Source organism: Paralichthys olivaceus, chromosome 7 (assembly GCF_024713975.1).
Source record: "Paralichthys olivaceus isolate ysfri-2021 chromosome 7, ASM2471397v2, whole genome shotgun sequence".
In the NCBI taxonomy this organism is placed as follows: Eukaryota; Metazoa; Chordata; class Actinopteri; order Pleuronectiformes; family Paralichthyidae; genus Paralichthys; species Paralichthys olivaceus.
In genome coordinates, this window is record NC_091099.1 from 15,503,960 (window position 1) to 15,527,733 (window position 23,774).

General features: G+C 40.4%; 2 protein-coding genes across 5 annotated transcripts; one reads left to right on the forward strand and one right to left on the reverse strand.

Annotated features, from left to right (window-relative positions):
* Positions 1-919: 919 nt before the first annotated feature.
* Positions 920-2,607, reverse strand: fancf (FA complementation group F). Its single transcript, XM_020078655.2, has 2 exons — positions 2,503-2,607; positions 920-2,281 (listed from the first exon to the last, which is right to left on the reverse strand). Exon 2 carries the CDS (start codon positions 2,215-2,217, stop codon positions 1,189-1,191), a length of 1,029 nt encoding a protein of 342 aa, XP_019934214.2. The 5' UTR covers positions 2,218-2,281; positions 2,503-2,607; the 3' UTR covers positions 920-1,188.
* On the forward strand, positions 2,480-23,733 carry LOC109624154 (growth arrest-specific protein 2). Of its 4 annotated transcripts, none has more exons than XM_069529266.1 (10): positions 2,480-2,614; positions 3,498-3,804; positions 7,949-8,110; positions 11,075-11,205; positions 15,210-15,351; positions 15,455-15,514; positions 16,521-16,584; positions 16,853-17,063; positions 17,146-17,253; positions 22,268-23,733. In XM_069529266.1, exons 3-10 carry the CDS (start codon positions 7,966-7,968, stop codon positions 22,475-22,477), a joined length of 1,071 nt encoding a protein of 356 aa, XP_069385367.1. In that variant the 5' UTR covers positions 2,480-2,614; positions 3,498-3,804; positions 7,949-7,965; the 3' UTR covers positions 22,478-23,733. The 4 variants fall into 4 exon arrangements, with proteins under 4 accessions (XP_069385367.1, XP_069385366.1, XP_019934215.1 ...); XM_069529265.1 differs by having other exon boundaries at positions 2,492-2,629; XM_020078656.2 differs by lacking the exon at positions 15,455-15,514 and having other exon boundaries at positions 2,501-2,629.
* Positions 23,734-23,774: the final 41 nt, after the last annotated feature.

The following is a 23,774-nucleotide window of genomic DNA, read 5'->3' on the forward strand; positions in this document are numbered from 1 at the left end:
GATTTGACTAATTGATCCCTCGCCACAGTGGTGCTCCGACGCACAGGTCACAAGCCGAGATGTGTGAATTGGCAATCGAGTCACATGACTGGCATTAATCCAATCAACATTTTTTACATCCAGATCGAGGGGTGAAAGATGATAGTAACAGATGGTGTTGAAGGCTGAAAATGATTTAAGGTGTACAGGAAAGTAAAATGGATTACAGTGTCTTTGCTTTCTTATTGACATTTTTACAGCCTCTCTCCATAGATCTGCACCAGTTTCAGTCTGTAGTCTGCACACTGTGGAAAACTACAAGCAGAATGATTTTAGGACAACACATCTATAATCATTCGATTATATGATGGTAAGGTGGGATTTATGATGTAGCCTTGAATCTCCAGAGACCAATTTGACAAGTGCCAAATCACTGCCTGACAAGTACTCTCAATTTAATTCAGTCAGGTCACGTGGCGCTGCTGATTACAAGCAGCACGTGATGCTACCATCTGTCCAACACTACTGAACAAATATCCAATTGTATTGACTAAAAAAGTTACTTTGATTATCACAAGGCTCGTGGCTTAAATTTCACAGTAGGAGAATCAATACAAAGTACTTTCAGACCTACAAGATTCGCAAACATGAGGATTTAAAATTTTTTGCAATTTGTTCCATCATGTAAATGCATCCAATATGTTGTGCTTATGTCTCTGTGTATGTTTGTGTATGGTTATATTTCAAAATTTTTTAAAAAGTGCCAATAAACTTATAAATACCAACAGTATAAAACCAAAATAACAAAACTGTTCAACACAGGGATTGGTACCACCTTAAATGTTTCGATACGAATGCTGATATGACACCTGAGCTTCTTCTTAACCATTGTTACCAGAATTATACTTAACAAAAAAAAACTGTAAGACCATAAACAAGATTTTTGACAAAACAATTTTCTTCTTTTAACAAAACTAACCAACATTTAATTGTTAAATGTTTAAACACAAGAACTTCACTGAAGACATTTAGACTTAAACTAGCAACTGATCAGAAGTAAAGAAGAATGTGGCCCTAAACAAGCCTTTGTTGACAGTGTTCACTAATCAGGGATATTTTAATGCACTGAGGTTTAATACCAAGCATCAGGATATAAACAGACATATACATTTAACTTTTACAGCTCTTAAAACCCCCCACAACTGACAGTCACTTGTGTAACTCTGACAGGAGGTCTCCCCACACACTCAGACCTCTTACATCAAAGTCTCCATCAGAAATCTTCAAAGCATTAAACTCTTTCTCTACATCGTCCCTCAGAGAGGGACACGTCTCAAACAAAGCCTGAAAGTGCTCGGTCAGTTTCTGAAAGGACACTGAGGGGTTTGTTCTGCTCTGAACCCATTCACCATCACTTATGCTGTACTCCATATCAGAGGCCCACTTCTTTAGCACATCACAGTATGTGTCTCTCAATTTCAGGTTTTCTTTGACCAGGTCCATAAGAAGTGTGCTGGGCAGAGCAGAACACATGTGCTGTAGCGTGCTGTGTTTTTTCAGCAGCCAGTCCAGGAGAACATCCTGTGAGGCAGTTTCTGAGTCTGTCGTTGTCAGCAGAGCTGCAGCAATGACCAGACAGAAATGTTCTGCTGCTGCTGCTCCTTCACATCCCTGGAGGACAGAGTCTAAAAAGTGCTCTGCCCTGCAGGCTTCACCACCTTGTCTGATCAGAGCACCCAGCCTCTCCATCAGCAGCCCCCCCTGCACCTCAGCATCAGCACCCACAGCTGAAGGGGGGATGAGAGGACTCAGGACTTTACAGGCAGACTTGCACTGAATGATGTGGCTGCAGAGGCCGGCCACATCCACACTCCCACTGTGTGTGCTGTCTGCAGTGTTACGGTCAAAGAGCAGCTTCATGGTGGAGACGGGCAGCTTGGGGTTGTTCAGCAGCCCGGTGAGCAGGTGGTGCTGGCACCGGGACAGGTCGGAGAAGGACACCTCGGTGTATCCGGGGAACGCGGCTCTCAGACGTGCATTCGTGAGCTGGAGCCGCTCCTCCATGACTCCTCTGACCGCGGGGTTGTTGTGAAACCTGGAGGAGAGGTGTTCGCAGTACCGGGCCCAGTCAAAGGCTGTGGACAGACTGTGGTCATCCCACTGTTCCACCGCTCCGCTCTGCGCCGCCACAGCCAGCAGCTCCACCGAGCTCGACAGGTTTCTCAGAGCCGTCTCCATGTGGCGCTCTCCGCCTTCACGGCTCAGCCCCCGGACAGACACGGGACACCGTGGAGCACAGACACTGAGGAGGACAGACACAGGACACTATGGAGGACAGACACATACAACCTGTCCACTGCCGCTGAGAAGCTAGCATAACTAACTTAGCTAGCAAACTGTGACACGAACACGTGTCGGTGCACAGCTGGCGCCCCACGCAGCGTGGATACGACACATTGATAAAACCTCATTAGATGAGAACAACCACAGTGAACAACTTCATGACTGTTCAAGTAAACTCACTTATTTCTCTCCTTTCCTCTCGCGCTGCCGATTTGAGTCACTTCAGCCACTGCGCATGCGTCAAGGGTACAGCGCTGTGCTCAACTGTCCACTTCAAAATAAAAGCGAACGAGTAAGTGCAACAGAGGTATGAAACAAAACAATACTAACTGTTTATTTTCTGGTTCTGTAATATTCATGTTTGAAGTCATCACATAATCTAATTTATTTACAGAATGGACCTAACTTATTAGAGAATGTATCTAACTTACTATTATAGAATGTATCTAACTTATATGTCTCTAAGTTATTCTTATAGAATGTGTCCAACTTAATATTATAGAATGTATCGAACATGTAATGGAATGTTTCTAACTTATTATTATAGAATGTATTTAAATTATAGAATATAATACATCTAACTTATTCTTATGTAATTGTCCAACTTAATCTTATAGAATGTATCTAACATATACTGAAATGTGTCTAACTTATTCTTATAGAATGTGTCCAACTCATCATTATAGAATGTATCTGACACAAATTTTTTAAGTTATTATCAATTATCAAATGTATCTATTTTATCTAATAGAATGTATCAAACATATTAAAGGATGTATCCAACTTATTATCATAGACTTTATCTAATTTTTATTATAGAATATATCCACCTGCAATAAACAAAACAAAGAAGAAGAACATAAATTAGAGAATATATCCAACTTTTTGTCATAGAATGTTTCCCACTAATGATTACATAATATATCTAACTAATATATCTTATATTACAGGGCAAAAATGCATCTGTGATTTTCTGCTTCATGATAATAATCCTGAATTACAAAAACAGGACTGTATGATTCAAACTCAGTTCTTTAACACAGTTCAGATCTATATGTAGTGGGATCAGATTACATGTGCGCACATTTAAAAAACAAGAAAGAAATCAATTAAATCAATGTGACTTGAGTTTTTTGAGCAGATCTGCTGATTTCAATCCAGAAATGTCCCATTAGGAAAAAGAGAAGAGAGGAGGGAGGCAGTGCTAGAGAGAACTTCCCTCCCATCATCATCAGCAGCAGCAGCAGTGTGTACACATATACATCTACGTGTGTATGCGTGTGCATGTGTGTGTGCGCGGTCAGACGCCCGTGCACGCGCGCGGTTAGAGAGAGACCTCCCCGGTTCACAGTGGCTCAGTGTTTTGGAGAGTAACCTGTGGGTCGATGCACCGCAGCGAGGAGCATGAACACAGGGATCCTGCAGCTCAGAGGACCAGAGAGAGAGAGAGGAAGGTGCACACCAGCGAGCTGAACCCTCAGGGTGAGCACACACACTCACAAACACACAACAGACACACACTCACAAACACACAAACAGGCACACACACGTGAAGCATTTTGTCGACTCACGAGACGCATTTGCTGCTTTCTTATGCTGACAAATGAATGCCAGACTTATATGCATGTTCTGGATTAGTGCTCTGGGTGCAACTAAGATAAACATTTAAAAATTATTTTTTCAGAATAATGTCCTCTTCTGTTGGGGCTCAATGAACACTTCTTGCAAGAAACTTGAAAACTCTTAATTGTTTCTCCCCTCTTAAAATAAGTTGAAGGTATCTTTAACTATCTCCACTCTGGGGTCTTCTCGTCAGTTGCAGCTCTGTCATTTCATTGGTTTTTAATTAGTGTGTGCCTGCATGGCTGGATCTCAGTCATAACTCATCAGACATCCAGCCCTTGATCCTATTTCCAGAATGCTGACATGTCTGTTGTGGTTGTTTTCATGTTGTGGCAGTTGTAAAAGGAGGAGACAGCTTTAAAAATCTTATTGCAGTAGTAAATGGAAATGTAATTCTGAGGCAGATGCAAGGCAGTCCAAAAGCAAGTTATCACACAAGTAAGTCTGAATTCCTGTGTGTTCTTAAAATGCTGAATGTTTACTACACAGGGATCTTTAATTTGTGGCTTGAGGCAACTTTTTATGTTATAAAATGATTAAATCTAAATTAAATTAGTATCACAGTTGAGTATTTACTGCAGAAGTAGCACGTTTTTTGGAATGTGTGAAATTAGATTGTGTATATATAAACAAGCCTTGTGTTGTAGGCTTTTTTGTTGTTTTCTGTGTGCGATCATACTGAGGAATATTTAATGTTTTCTGAAGGATACGTTGTTCAGCTGCTGATACCTGAACGCAACACTCACTCACAGCATACACAGCATACACAGTATTTATTTGCAGTATAGACACGCTATAAGTCATCTTGTTTAAGTAGACAAGTCAGGCTCCAGATCAGTTTACTGTCATGCAGGAGAAAGGCATGAAGGTCTATGAGGGTTAGCAGGACAGAGCCACTCTTGTTGTTTTTCTAATTGATGCGATCCAGCAGTCAAAATTCCCACCGTGTGCCTTTCCTGGAGGGATCTGCAGCCGACTGTGGCATGTTGTGACTGCTTCGCTGAAGTCATGAGGCCCCTCTGTCTGAGATTATATATATTTATGTATATGGATATCCCTGAGCTAGGAGGGTTATCTGTTCCTTTTTTGAATGTCATCCTCCAAAGTCAACTTTTGGAAATACCAGAAGTTGAAGAGGCAGCAAGTTCAGCAGAACAAGCCAGAGTGCTGGTGCTGTTTATGGGCTGAAGTTGAAGAGGTCAGGCTACAGTGTGGTGATAGGAATTGAGTATGTTTAATAACAGCTGGTTGTTTCTTTTAAGACTCTTCCCTGGGAAATATGTTGGGGAATCCCGGCAGGATGTTCATGGTGGAGAAGAATACTTTTCTACTATAGATTCAAGTTTACATAAAGATAAATGTACAAGTCTGTATACTTCAGAGCCAGATGAGCAGAAACAATATGTAGTTTATGTAAAATATATATTTAAACAATGAATTCAAATGCTTGATGATGAAAAATGTTCCATTTCCAGCTTTGGGACAATTGTTCAGTTTAAGAAGTCGAAGAAATTTCCCAACCCACAAAGGAGTCGTTTATCTGAAAAAATTCAAAACATGGAGACACATGTTTTTCATTAGAGAGTGAATCTTTAAAATATGCAGTGTATTAAAAGCTGTGAGTTAAAACAGATAAAATACATCAATTTCTTCATTGGGCTAGGAAACAATATGATTTTACAATGTACCCCATCAACATGCATGTCAAACACCATTGTTTTTATTCAAATACACATCACCAATGTGTGTCTCTTATGAATGGGTCTTGTACTTTGAGACGTGAGAATTTGTACAAGCTCCCCCGTTCTGTCTGTCAGCCTGCACCACAGCGGACATGGGAATGTTGCACCTGTGTGCAACTGCTGAGCTCCAGAGATTAGTGTTTGTACACAACTAGCTCTTGTCTTCAGGAAGAAAGCACAACCTTGGTCGGACATCAAGGTCCTGATGTCCAGTATTGCACTGCGGTGTGATTTAGTTACAGCCAGCTCCGGTGGGACCTTGAAATGTTTCACTGCCTTAAAGGTCAGATTCCTTGCATTGTGTTACACCGCCTCGGTATTCAGAGGACATTTTCAGACATCTCACTGTGAACTAATTGTTCGTTGCAGCTTCACTTCCTTGTTGGATTAAGCTCCTCTTGTAATTTGCATCAAATGTCCTGTTGCTATTTGCCTACCATGGTGAGTAAGATGTTCCTGCTTGTGTCCAGGCTGCAGATAACATTGTTTCAATGCAACCACTAAATATAACAAACACACAGGATGAATGTAGCAGAATATAACACCATCAGTCATATCATCCATCTGTCATCTTGTAGTCTTTAATGAAAGTGAAGACAGGACAGTATAGGGACTGTATGGACTTCACACTTACATTCCATTGCAATTTATATAACATGAAGAGGTGTTATTGAAATGACAAAACTAATGATTTAAACTTTGAATAACTTTTGCAGTGTCTTCTTACAAAGTAAAGGATCATTCACCCACAGTGATGTTCTTAAGGCAGAACATTTAAGGATCTGCTCCATCAATAACTATAAAAGCACAGAAAATCTGATTTTGATCATTTTAGGTTATTTTCTTGTCCTTCATTTTCAAAATAAAGTCCCCTAAAAACACGACAATGCAAGTCTTGAGTAAAGAAAGTCCTCAGTCTTTATGATGCAAACCCTTGACTTTGTCACTTCTCTCTGCACCACCAGACTTAGCACATCAGTGTGTAGAGACACAGTAATCACAGCACTGACACTTTTAAACTGTGACTATTAGCTACTGAGCAGTTGATGTGTGTTGTTGCTTTGCTCAGGTCTTACATCTGGTGCCCAGTTGTTTTTTCAGTCGCTCGCTGGTCTCAGATTAATGGAGTGACACTGGACTGGGATGTGAACGGTTTTCACATTAAAGCTCATGCAGGGGAACACTTGGCGTGCTGTAGCGTGATATAGGAAAAGACTGTGAGGAATGTCTCATTTACTCAATGACTTCATTTTACAGGCAGTAAGTAGCTGTTAAATGTTGCTCTTAATATTGATATCAATCTCCAGCTCCATAACCTAAGTCCTGCTGCAGTGTTTAATGCATTAGACTGATTTAGACGTTTATAATGGTCTGTCTCATATAGGAAGCAGTGTAATCTGAAGGAGCTCTTTGTTTGTGTGCGGTATTTGTTGAACGGAAGACCTGATGGCTTCCATAAAAGCTTTCTCTTGTCTCTGTGCTGTCAGAGTCCATGAGAACGTCTCATATCATCAGCTGGACTGTAAACCACACCATGATTTGGCCAAGAGAACAAATGCACTCACAACTCTCTTCACTTATATTCATGTGATCCCCTTCTGCTGCTGTTGAGAATAAAGGGCCTGGATGTCAGCTGTTATTGAGGGATATTATCATGTTGATTCACTTTGATCATAAATGGGAGTAGAGAGTAGAAACACTAGTGTGAATGAAGAAAAAGTTTAAAATGTTAACTAATTGTGCCCTAATGTCAGTGCTGTTTGATTCAGCTTTTCCATCATATATTATAATAGTTTCACAGATACATCACTGTTTATGCAGCTTTTTAGTGTTGCAGCTGCTTGAGCTAATTACCTAATTGTATATGGTAGTTTCTTTTCTAACACTGCATCATAACTTAGGAGCTGGTTATTGGTTTTGTACGATCAGTCTGCAAAGTAAGAAGTGAGTGAAGCTGCCGACTTTATGTTGGTCCCTGTTTGGAGTTGGGAGCAAGGGTCTGGGAAAAGGGCCTATGAGAAGGGATAAAAGGAAGATCCTCTCCAAAATTGAATGGGTTCTTCCTTGAGTCAGGCCCCACCCATCTAGATAGGTCAGTTGCAGTAGGTGTTTGCGTGATCCTACTGACAAAGAAAGGCACAAACAAAGGTGGATTAAAAAAATGACCTCCCTGGCAGAGGTAATATGGAATAACTTAACAAACTAGTATCTATGTGTAGATACCATTGAAGGTTTACACTGTGCCACCTCTTCTTCCTCAGGCTGTCCATAGGGAACCATGTGCAGCTCCCTGAGCCCCAAACACCTCATCGGCCCCGGCCTCACGGACATGCAGCAGTACCACCAGTGGCTGGCCAGTCGACATGAAGCCAGCCTGCTGCCCATGAAGGAGGACCTGGCCCTGTGGCTCACTAATATCCTCGGTAAGTGATGCTCACTGTAGCACATAGAGATCAAGAGATGTTATTTTTCTGAGGATGAGTCAGAAACATGTGGTAGTTTATGGGACATCTTTCTAGACAGAACAGAATCATTACTATTTAGCCAACAGCTTTTTGAAATGTTTACTTTTCGTACATGTTATAGTTACACAAGTCAGTTAGAGTTAAAGAAATCAAATCGTACTCATTCATATTTTGAAGTATTTTTGCATTACTATCTCTGATAGCAGCAACTTTGAAGTAAACCAATAACTTTGCTGGTGTTGTTGCTGATTTATTCGGAACCCCATCTTATATATAACTTCTTCACATCAATCCTGCCCATTCCTTATCTTGAACAGTAATTGAACTGGTTTTGCTGATGCAAACACCTCTGCAGGGACCCGGAATCAATCTGAACCTCATTACAAACTATTTTAAAGCACTCGAATGTGTGAACCTGTTTCCATGGTCGCACACTCTTCCATGGATTTGCCTTAATTGAATAATGGGGATCATTAACAGCTCTTGAAAGCTGCATATCTAGTGGTGGAGAATAAGCAGAGGGGGGAGCATCAGCAGAATATTTGTGTAAGATTGTTTTTGTGTAATATATAAACCTGTGTAGTGCATTTATTCAAAAGTGGAGTCACATAACAATTGCATGATCCAGTCTGCAGATGCGATCTGACTCCTTTTTTAACTGTTGGGCAGGTATGAACAATACCTGACAATACTAGTGCCTGTTCTAAACCAGCCTGCTTGGAAAGGGCTATTTGCTTGGTCTCTGGTAATGGTGGTTGTTGTTTTCTTTCTGAAACTGTAAATGTGACCTGCAGTGATTGAGCTGCAAGTAAAGACTGACTGCTTGTTTATGACATTTCGCCACTGCCAAGAGCAGTTCACCTGTTAATTCAAAGTTCAGTGTAGCTTGACTCAGTCTGCAGGACCCAAACTGCAGATTCAGTTGTCATTGCCATTGTCGTGAAGGTGCTGTTGTGATAGCATGCATGCAAGCTACAGAATGCATGTTGCCTGTTTATTCAAAATGTATTAAGATAAAACCTATCATGTGTCCAAATTGCACCAAACTTGACATCGCATTTCCTTGGACCTTTATCAATAGACATGCCAAGTGTGAAACCAATCAGGTAAACAGTTCTCAAGATATTTGAGGCACATACAGATAGATTTTTTAAATTAGTAGATGGATAATTCAAGTGAAAATGTCTGTGTATAGAAAAATCTCTTTGAGAAATCACAACTTTTAGGCATCCACCCTGTGATGGGAGAAATACGCTGCTTCATTTAAAGGGATAGTTCACCAAAAAATGTAAATTCAATCATATACTCACCACTATGCCGATGGATGGGTGGGTGAAGTGTTTGAGTCCATAAAACTGTTTTGGAGACTCCTAAAACTCTAAAAGTGTTTTGCGGACACTTCACCCACCCCTCCATCAGCACAGTGGTGAGTAGATAATGACTGAATTTTCCTTTTTCTGTGAACTATCCCTTTAAGATCTTGAAAAAAAAGTCGCTAAGGCAGAAATGGTATAGGTAACCATTGCTCTAAAATATGCTAGTGTCAGGTTTAACTGTTGCATCATTCGAATACCTCCGGCAAACTGTTACGATGCAAGAATTAATCGATTTCACACTGATTTTCCAAGAGGAGATTTATTTTAAGATTTATCAAAAACCATTTAGACTTTTACGAGGAGTGGTACTCTACTGCCTCATTTTTCTCTTTTCTCTTTGGGCCTGTGTTTCAAATTGTTCACCTCGTAACTGGGAGTTATTAGACATTCTGCAGACTGTGTGTATGCGCTCCAGCAGACATTTATCAAACTAACTGAAAGCCAATTAAGTTCCTGAGACGGACTCCTGTCTATTTGCGAACAACTTAACACAACTTCATTATCTTCCTTGTTATCTCTGGCAGTCAAGTGTGTGTTTGCACTGGAACCAGATGAGCTGGAAACCTGTGGTCTGCTGTGGTGAGGGATCAAGGGTGTGGAGGCTTCAGAAAGGACAAGCAGTGAACACACTAGTTTGTTGGTTTAGGCCATATGCTGTTTTCTCAGTAATTCTGAGGGGGAAGCGTTGATATGCAGATTAGGGTTTACAGTTTCAGATGGGAGGAGCTGCCTGGTGTAAGGATGAGTCTGCTGATTGAGTGGGAGGTGGAAGCTTGAATATACCGATGAGTCATTGTTGTTAAGCAGCGAGGTCGAAGGGACTCAGATTCATAGGAGTATATGAGTTTAAATATTTCCCTGAGAGCCCTCTGGAATATATTTCCCTCAAACAGAGAAGCGAGGGAGAGTATGAGCATATAAGACGAGAGCTCACTGAGTATTTCTCAAGATTTCAATCTCTCTCTCTTTTTTTTTCTGGGCTCATTTACAACATTTGGAACTCATTATATGTCGAACCCCCAGACCCCTCCTCCTATAAGAAACAGAAAAGGGATGAAAAAAAAAATCTCTCCGGTTTCTTTCCACAGACACCCCCCTGCCACCACCTCCTATTTCATGGTGATCTAACTAAGAAAGAATGGTCCTCTGGAAGTCAGTCAACTGGACACCACATGTTGATCACCAATCTATCTGTGCAACTGTGCAGTATAATGATGCATTACTATGTATGAGCAGACGCTGAGTTTTCATATGTAGGTATGACTGCCACCTCATGGTGTTTTCCCAGAAAATCCCCCCTAGATTCCCCCAAATCTTAATATAAAAGTTGAACACTTGGTCTCTGAAGAGCTGCCCGAACCCAGCAGCGTTAGCCAAGCTCAATCTGCGGTTTGTGAAAGTCAACAACATCAGGTTCAGCTTCAATCGGGAAACAGGCTGGAGATTATATTTTATTTCCTTATACAGTATATATTTTTCACATGAGCACTTTTATGATGAATTCATGGTGCTGGACTCTGCTTTCTTTATGTGTTTCCCTGGTCAGGTCTGGAAATCACCGTCGAGAGCTTCATGGATCGCTTAGACAATGGCTTCCTGTTGTGCCAGCTGGCTGAGACACTGCAGGAGAAGTTCAGGCAAAGTAACGGAGACCTGCCTGCCCTTGGCAACGCAAAGGTAAAGAGAAACCAGAGGATTACAGTAGTCTGGCGTGATAACAGACACAGTGAAATGTGAAAAGTGATGTGTTGAAGACAAATCTGGGCTGAAAGTGTTCTGAGACTTTCAGCTTGAATGATTTGACAGAAAATTGTTTCAGAGGGAAACATCAGTCAGACGGAATTTAAAGTTTCGATCAGACTGACTGACAATCACTGCCACTTTATCATCAAGAAATATCTTTTTTATTATAAATGTGTGAAATCCAGACTGTAATACATCTTTTTTTTAATGTTGTTAACACAAATCCCTACTTAGAATCCTTTTCCATGTCGTGGTATATCATTTATTGGTACCAGCAGCATGAAGGCAACAGTACTGAAGTTTAATTGACGATCACTGAGACTATATCAGTAGAGCACTACAAGCTCCTGTATTCTCTTCCCAAAGAAATGTCAGTATCATAACCTCTTGATGGTAATTAAAAATGGTCTTCAGCATTTGTTTTCCACCGTGTGCGTCACATTGGTTTCATCAACTCAGCAGCAACCGTGAATCCCCACTTTACTTAGACCGCCACAATTTTAGAAAGCAGTGCTCAAAGGTGGGATGGGGGATGGGGCCCGCAGCCTTCAGCGGGGCAAAAAAAGAAAAAAGTGAGCCTGGCAAGGACACATTAACTGATGGGGCCCCACATCCCCTGTGAGATTTGGCAGAACCACATTGAACGTTGATTTCTTTTGAGGCTTGAGTGAGGGTTTATTAAATTGGGAAGATTAAAGGATAACTTTGCAAGTGGTTATCTGTCATTTAACCCAAGCAATCAGTGAAAATGTGTATTTCACTGGGTCAGTGATCAAGGAAACAAATAATAAGGGTTCAAATCCTAAGATTGTATTAGTTTCAGGGCTACTGCGAGACAACTTTGAGTATTTCTGAGGAATAATGTTAAAATGTTCTTACATTTATTTTCAAGTCTGGGATGCATCCTGTTGAAAGCATTTGGAAAAGCATGAATTTTGTAAAGCTTTTCACAGGGCTTAAGAGTAAAATGTGGCTTCATTAGAATTAAGAAATAAAAAGAATATGTTTTCATCTCATTTGTTGAAATTCTCTTTATGTCTAAATTGCCATCAATAAATTAAGTTGTCTAAGCCAGTGGGCCTCAAAGGACAATGATAAACGAGACCAATCATTTCATTCGGAAAAGTTGGCTACTAGCAGTTGTCAGGCTGTGTACAAGGACTGATGGGAGGAGGTCGGGTGTATTGTTTGCTTATTTTTAATGTGTAGCCTGCTCTAGGTAACTCTTCCAGGATTACCAACCTGAGCTTTAACCTCTGTTAATGTGACAAAGTCATTATCCTGTAAACAAGAACATTTGTTGGATTTGTTTAGCATCTGCAGTTGGTAGTATGCAAAAATGTATTACAAAGTTCCAATAAATAGACACTATTACTACTAAGTAACTAAGTGAAAGTACTTTTCTTGAGTAAAAGTAAGTACTTGTATTTAAATATTCCTAAAGTATTTGAAGTTAAAGTACTAGCTGAGTGTAGCCTATTTCCTAATGTAATGATCTATTACATCATTATGGCTGTGTCTCAGTGGTGACGACTGCTGCAGAAGGCGGGGTCTAATGTTACCTCCCTGCTCTGATTGGATCAGTGGACCGATTCCCCTCTTGTTATTTCTTACTTTGTAAAATATATAAAAACAATATGAAGCCGTAACTCAGTGTTTTTTTTTAAATATAGTGGAGTAGAAAGTACAGATATTTGCCAATATATGTAGTGGTTAAAGTCAAAAGTACCTGAAAATAAATCTAAAGGATAAATCCATGAAAAATGTACTAGAGTACAGTAACAAAGTGTACTTAGGTACATGTACACACTGAGCTAGTCTCTGATGACGGGATGCTCGGTGGGATTGATTAAATCGTTTTTCTGTTCAGATGGAGGAAAAGAAGCAAAAGACTCTTCCTCTTCTTCTCTGTTACTGTTCAGTGAGAGTTGTTGATGTTTGCACGGAGGCATGACTGTGCTGATGACATCGGGTCTCCTGATCGCAGTGTGAGTGCAGCAGCACAGATGTGAGGAAATACTTGAGGTCAATGACCGTGGGACGTCAGAGAAGCTACTGAAATAGAGGAGCCTATTGATCCTGGGATCAAGAGAGCAGGACGCCTGAGACACAACTCAGGTTTTTAAAATCAAACAATAGCTACGTTATAATGTTTTATTGCACTTGTGATTTATTGCCCTTTGTTCTTGTCATGGTATTTAATTCCCGATATGCTGTAACACATCTTATGACATGTCAAGGTTTATAATTCGAGACAAAAAGCTGATCCTTTATCAGCTCATCACGGCCCTCGCTGGCTGTAGTGGTCCACTTTAAAGAACACTTCCATGTGCGCTCAAGTCCCATTATAAGTTGATGTGGTGTGTGCAATGGGACGAAGTGATCTAAGTGATATCACACTGTAGATGTTGTCTCTCACACATCTTCCCACGTGTTTACATCAATCAATATCAACTACAGATGAAAGGAGCTGTCATATGTCGGCCATGTGCCAACTTCAATTCAAGCATCTCATCAGCTGTAGTATTTATTACCATACTGTTAATATTTAAAGCATTTTTCACTTTCAGGCAGAGAGTTGGATGAGAAGAATGACACCAATCTCAACCTATTGCTTCAACTACTGGCTGATTATCTTAGAGTAGCACAAAGATGGAAAATAAAACATGGCTCTGTTCAGACATCCTACTAATTCTATAAATATCTGCCTGCCTGCCTGCCTGGATCAAACCGCAGGTCAAAATCGCCGCCAGATCATTTTGATGATTTGATTATTTGTATTTTACTATATGGAACTGACAGACATTCAGGGCTGTCACGAATGCTAAATTTCCATCATGACAACAAACTTCATAGAATGACTTCCTGTACAACATTCATTTTGTTGCTGCAATGCTTAATGAGCTAAATTGCAGAGGTTTCGTTTTGGAAAGTTGTGAACTTGGGTCTGAAAATTAACAGACAGAAATTGTCGAAATGCTAAATATTGATAGTAAAATCTTCACTGCAGATAAACCAGGTAGGATGAACACAATGTTTTCTAACTTCACTCTGCATATAGACTGTTTTAAAAAAAAAAACTCAAGCACACAAACAATAAAAAGTTATAGTATACTGTAGAACTGTTTGAGGAGGACTCACATAGCATAATGAAAGAGAACAGTCCAGGCAGTTTTAGAATGGGCCCTGCACTAGTGGTTATAAAATTCACCTATATGTTCCAAAAACAACTTTTATAGTGTTGAGAATTTGTCAGTTATAGATAATCAACAAGGTTTTTAATCTTCCTCCTCTTCCTTATCCTTATTCCGAGTCCCTGTCATCCAAAGGTTCGAGGACCTCCTGTGCCATTATCAGACATGTAGAGTTGCAGATAATTCAATGAGGCACCACAGAAATGAAAACATGTCATTATGATTGTTAGAGATTATTTCTCCTGGAATGCAAAGTATAATTCAACTACAGAAAGGATCCCAGAAAAAAAAAGTCAAAAGTCGAGCCTGGAAAAGAAAAGGAAATACCCTGAAAAGCCTGCATAATTCCAGCATGAGCTCATTGCACCTTTCTCATAGCACAGACGCACATATCCTGTATAAAACCACAGGAAGGAGCATAAATCTCTGCGAGCAGACCGTGTGGGGGCTGAAACCCATAAGCTTGTCATTTGATCCCAAATCACAGAAGGCCTGGTAAAGTAGCTGGGGGGTTTCTAAACCGCCATCTCCCATATTGATCTGTATGAAAAATGGTCCTTGATCCTGATGTGAAACCAGAGCCCCAGCAGATGGAGAAGAAATCAGTGTAGATAAAGAGTTTGTGGATCAGTGTTATGATGGAAACGTATGGATCTTTGTCAAACACAAAGTTGGAGGACACTCTCCATTCCATAGGTTCATTTTTGAGGGTTATTCATCTACTAACCTTTATCTCTGCCACAGTGTATTCCCTATCGGAGGATACCATGTCGGCGGAGTGCGCCCTCTGGCTCTTTCTTTGCACGGGACAACACAGCTAACTTCCTGGCCTGGTGTCGTGAGATTGGAGTTGGTGAAATGTGTCTGTTTGAGTCGGAGGATTTAGGTGAGTCTGCTTTTTTCCCCTTCCGTAAACATCATAACACCAGAAGTGTATAGGATAAACAGACTTTAACTGTCACTCCACACTTTCCGTCTTTGGCTGTCAGTGGCACTGCCAGGGCATCGGACTCAGATTTCTTCCTCCAGCGAAAGGCTGGATTGTGCAGGTGCATACGGGTTGAGCTGTTTCCTTGTTGTGACTCAGAGGACTCACATCTTCAGGCCCTGCCTCGGCTCCTTCCAATCATCTGACTCACAAGGGCAGTGGTCTGCTGGGAGCTCGACCTGGTGATGAGGACAAGCGGGTCTTGAAAACTGCGCCCATGCACAAAATGTCTGGAGCAAAACAAAGGGAGCACACACAGAGAGAAGGGTGTGAGCTAGTGGGGAAAGTAGGCCAACGCTATGCAAATGTTTCCCTCATCTCATGGGCCATGTTGCTCTCTTCCTCATTCATGCTCTCAGTTTGTTATCTATGTCTCTCTATTGCAAGGATTTCTAAAATCTCTGAAATGTGTTTGCAGTTATGTCTGGACTGAAAAATCCCATGTACAGTATGTGACCCTGCCCGCAACTGAAATACCTCAAATATTCGATTCCTGACTAATGCCTGGTCGACCATCTCTTGGCAATTTAAACTATGTAAATCATCTCCGAAGGCCAAATTACACTCACCAAGCTGTCAACACCGCTCCTGCAAATGCAAATGCAATGTGTACTTTAAATATAAAATGTTGTGAAAACACTAGAGAACAGTAACAGCTGACATCATCCCTCTTGCTTTCTCTCTCTCTCTCTTTCTTCACACCTGTCTTTCTCTGGATGGATTTATCAGTTCAGCAGTAGGTGTAACAACACCAGGTTTGCTATCATGCATGGTGTGGTGTGTCACATGTGTCATACATCTTGTATCCACTCACTGTGTGGTCAAATAGTTAGCGACGTGTGGATATGCACCTCAAGCCTATGTGTACATCCCATATTTGATCTATGCATATATGATTTGGGATTAACAGGATTACAGAGGAGAACATTTGAATGCATGAAGTTTATGAGTCTACGTCTTTGTCTTTTCATCACACCCGCATTCTCATTCATCACCTTGTAACAGATATCATACAATGTCTTTATAATGATAAGAACCTGATGCTGACACTTTATCTCTTGTTGCAGTTCTTCACAAGCAGCCACGAGAGGTGTGCCTCTGTCTTTTAGAGTTGGGGCGGATATCATCACGGTATTTGTCTTTATTTATTTCAGTTTATCCATGAATCTCCTTGATTTCTCAGATAATAATTGATGGATCTTGATGAAAAAAACGAGGACTGATGTTTGTGAGTGTGTGGATTGTGTGAATATGAGCGCACTGTTAATCTAAATTAAACCAGATGAATTTAAATGTGGTTTCATTTTCATTGACAGAGGTATGCGTTCTACTGAATGCTATCCTGGTAAAGATTTTGTATTATTCTACATTTACGGATGCTTCTTGTTTCCTAATCTAGGTACAACGTGGAGCCTCCGGGCCTAATAAAACTGGAGAAAGAGATTGAGCAAGAAGAGAAAGCGCCTCTATCTCCTCCATCACCTTCATCTCCTACTCAGCCCCTCCCTCCATCTCCTGCTTCCTCTCCTTCACCTTCTCCCTCTGCATCCCCGACTCCTCCCAAAGTGACGTCCAGCAAGAAAAGCACAGGGAAGCTGTTGGATGATGCCGTAAGTCAGCCTACTTCACCGCTTGTTTTTAATCTCAGAGGGGAAACATCTGTGACGAGTTTTGTCTTTGTTTGTGTTACAGGTAAGAAATATCGCTGATGACCCCCCCTGCAGGTGTCCAAATAAATTCTGTGTAGAAAGACAGTCGCAGGGTCGATACCGTGTTGGGGAGAAGATGCTCTTTATCCGAGTGAGTATTTCATAACATTACTCTATTATATGACTTTATATCCAGAATCTGCTGTTAGGAAACAACTGGGTTTACGGGCCATTTGGTTTAGTATTTAAAGGCATTTATCTCATAAAACTTATACCATAATGGAAAAAATATCAAACATAATAAAAAACAAGATTTTAGACAGGGAAAACAGGGAAAAGTATATTCTGTATAATACACTCGCAGTTTGAATGTAAAAGTGTTCATTCAGAAAAATGGTACTTGTGTTTTATTATCGATTAACGTGTAAGCAGCATTTTATTGTTTTGGAGACTAACGTGGTAATAAATCTGAGTATTTTTGTGTTCATTTATTTGTATAAAATCACATGAAAATGAAATATAAAGAGAAGTCTAAAATATATTAGCACACAAGGGAATTCTTACAATCAGAAAATATGTGCAGAAAGAGCCAAAAAGCCAAATGTCTGGAGTATCCTCTTGTCATATATCTTCATCACAACTATAACAACACATTTCAGAAGAAAAATAACTGTGCTCATCTGTTGAAGTTCAAATCCACAACATTGTTGAACGGTTTTAAAACTCAGCAGTGAGGAATTTCCTAACACAGTTATTATAAAATCCTGAGTTTGCAGAGTTAGTGGGAGCTGAGTTCCAGATTACCTGAGCCCCATTCGAAATGTTAAATTGGGCGTTTGAAGTTGCTACAGGCTGAAGCTGATGAATGTTCTGGTTTCAGTTGTGAATGGTGTCAAGTGTACTGACATTATTATCGGAGACAAAAGGAGGAGTGTTAGTGAAATAATAAAGAATAAATACAGAGAACGACATGATTATTAAGAGGGAAAACACAGAGTACTCAGATTTTATATTTTGTGTCAACTGAGAATATTTAGTAACTGAGTATTATGCTCATCTACTGTGCTTTTTTGAGGTACTTGTACTTAAGTTAAGTTCCTCAGTTGTATGCTACTTGTTTTTCACAACATTTCAGGCAAAAGTTGTGCTGTTTACTCCAAAACATTTTTCTTAGTGCTGTAGAAGTGTCATTATTGGTCAGTGCTGCAGTACTACTATACCCCTCATCCTTTAAAGGGGGAGCTGGAGCCGATCTCTGCTGACATTGGGTAAGAGGCAGGTTCCACTTTGGACATGTTGCCAGCATATCACAGGACAAACATTCAGATACAAACAACCATTCATACTCATATCCCAGTCAGTTTAGAGTCTCTGAACCCCAGTCTGCATGTCTTTGGACTGTGGGAGGAAGCCAAAGAAAACCCACACAGACACACAGAAGAGTGGCAGAACATGCAAACTCTTGACAAACTTAATGAGTATTATTTTTGATGCTTCAGGTACTTTTTGCTGATAAAACCACTGTCTCCTGTGGAGGACTTAAAAATCTCTACTTAAACATTATGTCACATTCTAACTGCTCTTTCCTACGACTCTGGATAATGTTTCCACAGGTGTACTTCATGTTCTGTTTGATTGGTTATAGACCAAGTATGCACCACCTTTGTGCTGCATCGCAAATATATTTAGCGCAAATGCAAATGCAGCATAAGTACACTACAATAATTGAAAGCTGTGAAGTAAAAATATAAAATCTAACAAAATGGGGGGAAAAAATTAAAAAGTGCCAGTATCTATTCTGCAAATAGATTTTGAAAACATGGACTCTGGAAATCTGCAGTTTGAGTTTATATGTTTGCTAATGTCATTTCATCCATTCTATTAGTTTTCAAATGAGTTTAGGGCCGACAACAAAGAGATCTCACACTGCAGTGCAAACTCCTCTCACACAGCATATGGCAGTAAGTTGACACTTAGAGCCGGCTCTGCAATGAATCATCCATTGTGTCTGGAGAGCCCGGTCTTTGCTGTGAGGTCTCATTTACTGGTAATGGTATTCCGACAATGTCCATCTTCAGCCAAACATAATGTGGCTGACTGGCCATAAAAGGAAAGTAGGAGCCACACATTTCCATATGATGTGATGACCAAGTTATTACTTGGGAAATATTTTTTGCCAAGTAATAATCCTCCCAACACTGGCTGCTGCATTCTCATCTTATTATCACACTGAATCTATCAGCCCAAGAAGCGTTACCCGACTTTGGAGTAGAGGGAGAGAGAAAGAGAGATAAATGGCGGCTAACGCAGATTAGAGATGTAGCATCGCCCCCCTTGGGATCCTGGTTACTTGGCAACCCACAACCAGGATTCACACCTCAAAGAATGTGAATTGATTCATGCTGATGGTATGTTAAGGATGTGCAAAGCAGAGTTTACTCTTGGATGTCCTCTGCTGTCAGCACATTATATTACAACTACTGATGTTAAACCTCAACCAAATGAAATTTAATCAAAATGAGTGTGAAGTGTGGAGGAACAAAGCTGCTTTAAAATATTTGTGAGAAAAATAATAATCTAATTGAAAACATTATTATTTGTACTCATGTGGGTTTTAGTAATTGCATGCTTTAGTCTACATTGTGTTGCTGAGCAACCAAGGACAAGTGGCGAGAAGCTCACAGTGCAGGCTGTCATACATCCGCTTTGAAGGGATTTAAACCCCTGACGTGAACCTTAAATCAAATAAATTATGTGTAGAGAGACAGTAACAGGGTTGATACTGTGTTGGGGAGAAGATGCTCTTTATCAGGGTGAATTTTTGTAACATCACAGTTTAATATGGCATCATGTTTGCATGTACTCAGGATCAGCTGTTAGGACATTAGAGCAATAATAGGAGAGTATTCACATCCTTTACCTTATAAAAATTAATGGAACATAATGGATACATGTGCAAGTTAATATAAAAACCGATTTGTGAATTTTACACAATTAGAGTATGTACAAAGTATTAAAAGTATAATGGACTTGCAGTTAAAATCTAAAAGTACACAAGAAAAAAAAGTTGTCAAGTGAAATTGTTGATTAACACATAAGTAGAGAGACTCGAAAAATAATAACACAATTCATACAATTAGAAATATGTACAGGCAGAGCCAAAAGTCTGGAGTGTCCTCATATCATATATCTTTATCACAATTACATATTTCCGGAGAAATATATCTGTGTTCATCTATGCAATGAGACATTTCCAAACATTGATATAAAAGCCGCTCTGATGAGTTTACACAGTTACTGGGAACTGAATTCCAGATCACGGGAAAGATAGCATAACATGCAGACATAACCCTAAATTACCCTCGCTAATAAACAAATAGACAGAAGAGAGCAACGGCGGAGGGATTCCTACAGCACAGACAGACACAATAGATAGATGTCATATGCAGAGACTTACACCAGAATTCCGTGTGTATCAGCACGTGTGCATTAGTCACAGTTTCAGTATGTGAGATACATCATTTGCTTAAGCCGAAAGCGACTGTTAAACCTCCTTCCCTCTTCCTCTGAGTCTGATCTCTTCACTGAGAAGATCCTTTAATTAAAATTCCTCAAATAGTTTTACCCCCACCCTCCAGTAACTGTTTCCACTGAACTGGCATGAATACACAAAGACCAGACACTAGCGAGGACAACAGCGGCATGCAGCACATGTGAGACTCTACCTCACAATAATCTGTACAGCCTGAGAGGCTGACCTTCTCAGCTCCGAGAATAAATGAGGTGGTTGTAGCTCCAACAAGGGGCCAGAGTATCCTCGCAGTGTTTGTGAGAAGTGCTGTCGCAGCTCAGCCCCGGGCCCCTGCCTCTGCTCTGGGTTACTGAGGAGAGGAAAGGCCCTGGTTAGGGTCTCGCCCCAAAAGTGGCTTGATAGAAACTGCTCAGCATCATCACACAGGTCCATTAAAACCACAGTCACAAAGCCTGAAGGCCTGGCGGTGGTGATTGGAAGCAGTGCCCCTCCACTGCCCTCTAGATTGATTCTTTTAAGAGGCTTATAAATGTTGCATGTTATGGCGCTGCAGGGCAGGAAGGATCATATCTGGCCAGACCGAGGTGACGGTCTCACGAGGTAGTTTACCCTTTTTATCAAATGATTTAGTCTGGAATTTGTCTGAATCATGATCCTCCTGATTGTGCTGTTAAGGACAAATATAATGTCTTGGAGACCTTTATAATGACCTGCTTACTCTGGTGTTCAGTAAACAAGCTTGTGTTAGTAGAGGTGTAATGATGTCTTAATGAGGATGGGCTGATCGGGCTCCATAGTGAGGCAGTCATGTTTTATGTGTGCGGCCTCTGGGGAATGTAAGAGTCTGAGCGTCCAATATACCCGAGCCTTTCATTTCTTCTTCTCTTTCTTATAATGGCTGACGTTGCCATGGTAGCCAACCTTGAGAATGTGCCCTGGTGCGGCAGGTGGCATCATTTTGAAGCAAACGTTGCAGATTTAATGATGGAAAAAATTCTGCTTAGAATTCTGTGGTTAAGCAGAGGATAATGTTTTCAGGTTTGGTGCTATTTAGTGATGAAATGTATTTTCTAACCAAGCAAGTACCTCTGTCCCTGCACCACTGTGCTTCAGCTGAGATATCATGCACATTTTAAATATATCATATATTACTGTTTGGACTATCATGAATTATTGTGGAGGTCAGTTTTAACAATTTCAAATTTATGATTAAATCCTGCAAAATATTGATATTCAAGAATCAGATTTGATTAGTGCTATATGTTCTGACTTTAGCTGGTGAACTTGGTAAACAGTACACCAGCTTAGAATTAGTACCTTTGTCCTGTTTATTATTTAACTCCAGAAATCAAACAGTGACACGTGTCTTACCAGTCTTGTGTGTGTCAGCCTCAGCCTGTTCAACAAGGCATTAGGGTGGAAGGAGATTTTAGAACGCTTCCCTCCAGGGACATCATCCAGTCCGAGGCCTCATCAAAGCCATGCTTAACTGTTCATTCAACTTCAGCCCACTGTGTCAATCAGGGAAATGGCATTAGTCCTGCAGAAGAGAGAGCTCAGTGCACCATTCAAAGCTTTCCTTTGACACACAGCGACATCAGAGGAGATGCCATAATCCTGTTTTTCTCTGCAGATGCTGCACAACAAGCACGTGATGGTGCGTGTCGGCGGAGGCTGGGAGACCTTTGAGAGCTACCTGCTGAAGCACGACCCGTGCCGCACGCTTCAATTCTCCCGGGTGGAGGGCAAGATGTCTCCTGTCAGCAACAAGTCCCCCAACATCAAGGACTTGACCCCCGACAGCTACCTGGTGGTGGCGGCACACTACCGCAGCAAAAAGTGAAGACATGAGACAGAGAAAGGGGCCATCAGTAAAAGAACACAAAAGGTTTTGTGTCTAGACATTCATGGAAAGTTCACTTGTGTAACAGTGATGCTTTGTTTTTTATGTAAAAAAAGGCACATGAATGTCATATAAAGGCTGCAGTCATACAAGGAGGTTTTATTTTATTTTACGTAACTGTAAAATTAAAGCTTTTAAAATATTAAAAAAATCTTTTTGACTGCGTACAAGTGAAGCTGTACAACTTTGTTGAGAATTGTTTATGGGTCTCTTATTTTAAGCAATATACAGTAATCACTTAGTGTAGGTAGAATATTTGCAGATTTTGGTGCACATGCTCTTATTTGAATGCAGTCAATAAGGCCTGTGGTACCCGTCCGCATTATATATATTGAAAACATACATTTTCTGAATAAAGCTGAGTATGTTGTGGGGGTTCCAGGGTCTTCAGGAAGCCAGTATTCCTTGCAGACTTTGAGTGAATTCCAACACTAAGGCATTGTTTTTCGTTTTCTTTCTATCTTTTTGACTTTGGCTGATATTGATGTCCTAAATGCATTACAGTACCGTGAATATATTAATGGTTCTAGTAGACCCCACACTCAACTGAACTTGCATTGGCCACGGAACTCTTAAAGGCCAGATTAATGTAATGAACCAAATATTTGTGTAGTGTTTGTGTAGAAAAATCACATCTCTCCTCCAAACCAAATGTTGGTCATAAAATGTAGTAGCTTTTACTCTCATGTCACGAGGCTAACCCAATGACTTCAATTGTTTACATCCTTGATGGCTATTCTATGCAATGCAATTTTATACAACTGTCATTTTATTATAATCATTGTTAGAGTAGCTCCTGTTTTATATACTTCTACAGTGAGAACATGGACAATCACCTGCACTAGTTGCAGTATGTAGTTTAACAGAACCTTGTTTTTTAATGATATAACATGTATCTAATTTGAGGCTCTACTGTTCTTTGATTTGTTCTGCTATTCGCCTCTAGAGGCAGTGCAATCGCTGAAATCAGAGGAGGGATCGGTTTCCGAGTTTTAGATTCTTGCAGATAAAAGACTTTATTCTCGATTTAATCAAATTAAATGTGCTCATTTCTCCAACTTCCTCTTTGAAAAGGCATGAGGGACTGTCAGAGAGGTCAGTGGCTGTGCAGTGTAACCCACAGACGTGTATGTGCAGTAAATAAGTTGAGTTTCTGTTCTCAGATGTAAAATTTCAATAAACTCTCAAAACTTGAATCTTAATTCTTAATAATTCCACACATGAAATGTACACAAGA

What these genes read in the sequence shown, in the direction of transcription:
- LOC109624154 (XM_069529266.1), top strand. Translation starts at nt 7,966, where the DNA reads ATGTGCAGCTCCCTGAGCCCCAAACACCTCATCGGCCCCGGCCTCACG. An exon ending in GTTTGAGTCGGAGGATTTAG is followed by an intron (nt 15,352 to 15,454) that starts GTGAGTCTGCTT and finishes TTTGGCTGTCAG; the next exon opens with TGGCACTGCCAGGGCATCGG. An exon ending in GGAAGCTGTTGGATGATGCC is followed by an intron (nt 17,064 to 17,145) that starts GTAAGTCAGCCT and finishes TTTGTGTTACAG; the next exon opens with GTAAGAAATATCGCTGATGA.
- fancf (XM_020078655.2), bottom strand. Translation starts at nt 2,217, where the DNA reads ATGGAGACGGCTCTGAGAAACCTGTCGAGCTCGGTGGAGCTGCTGGCT.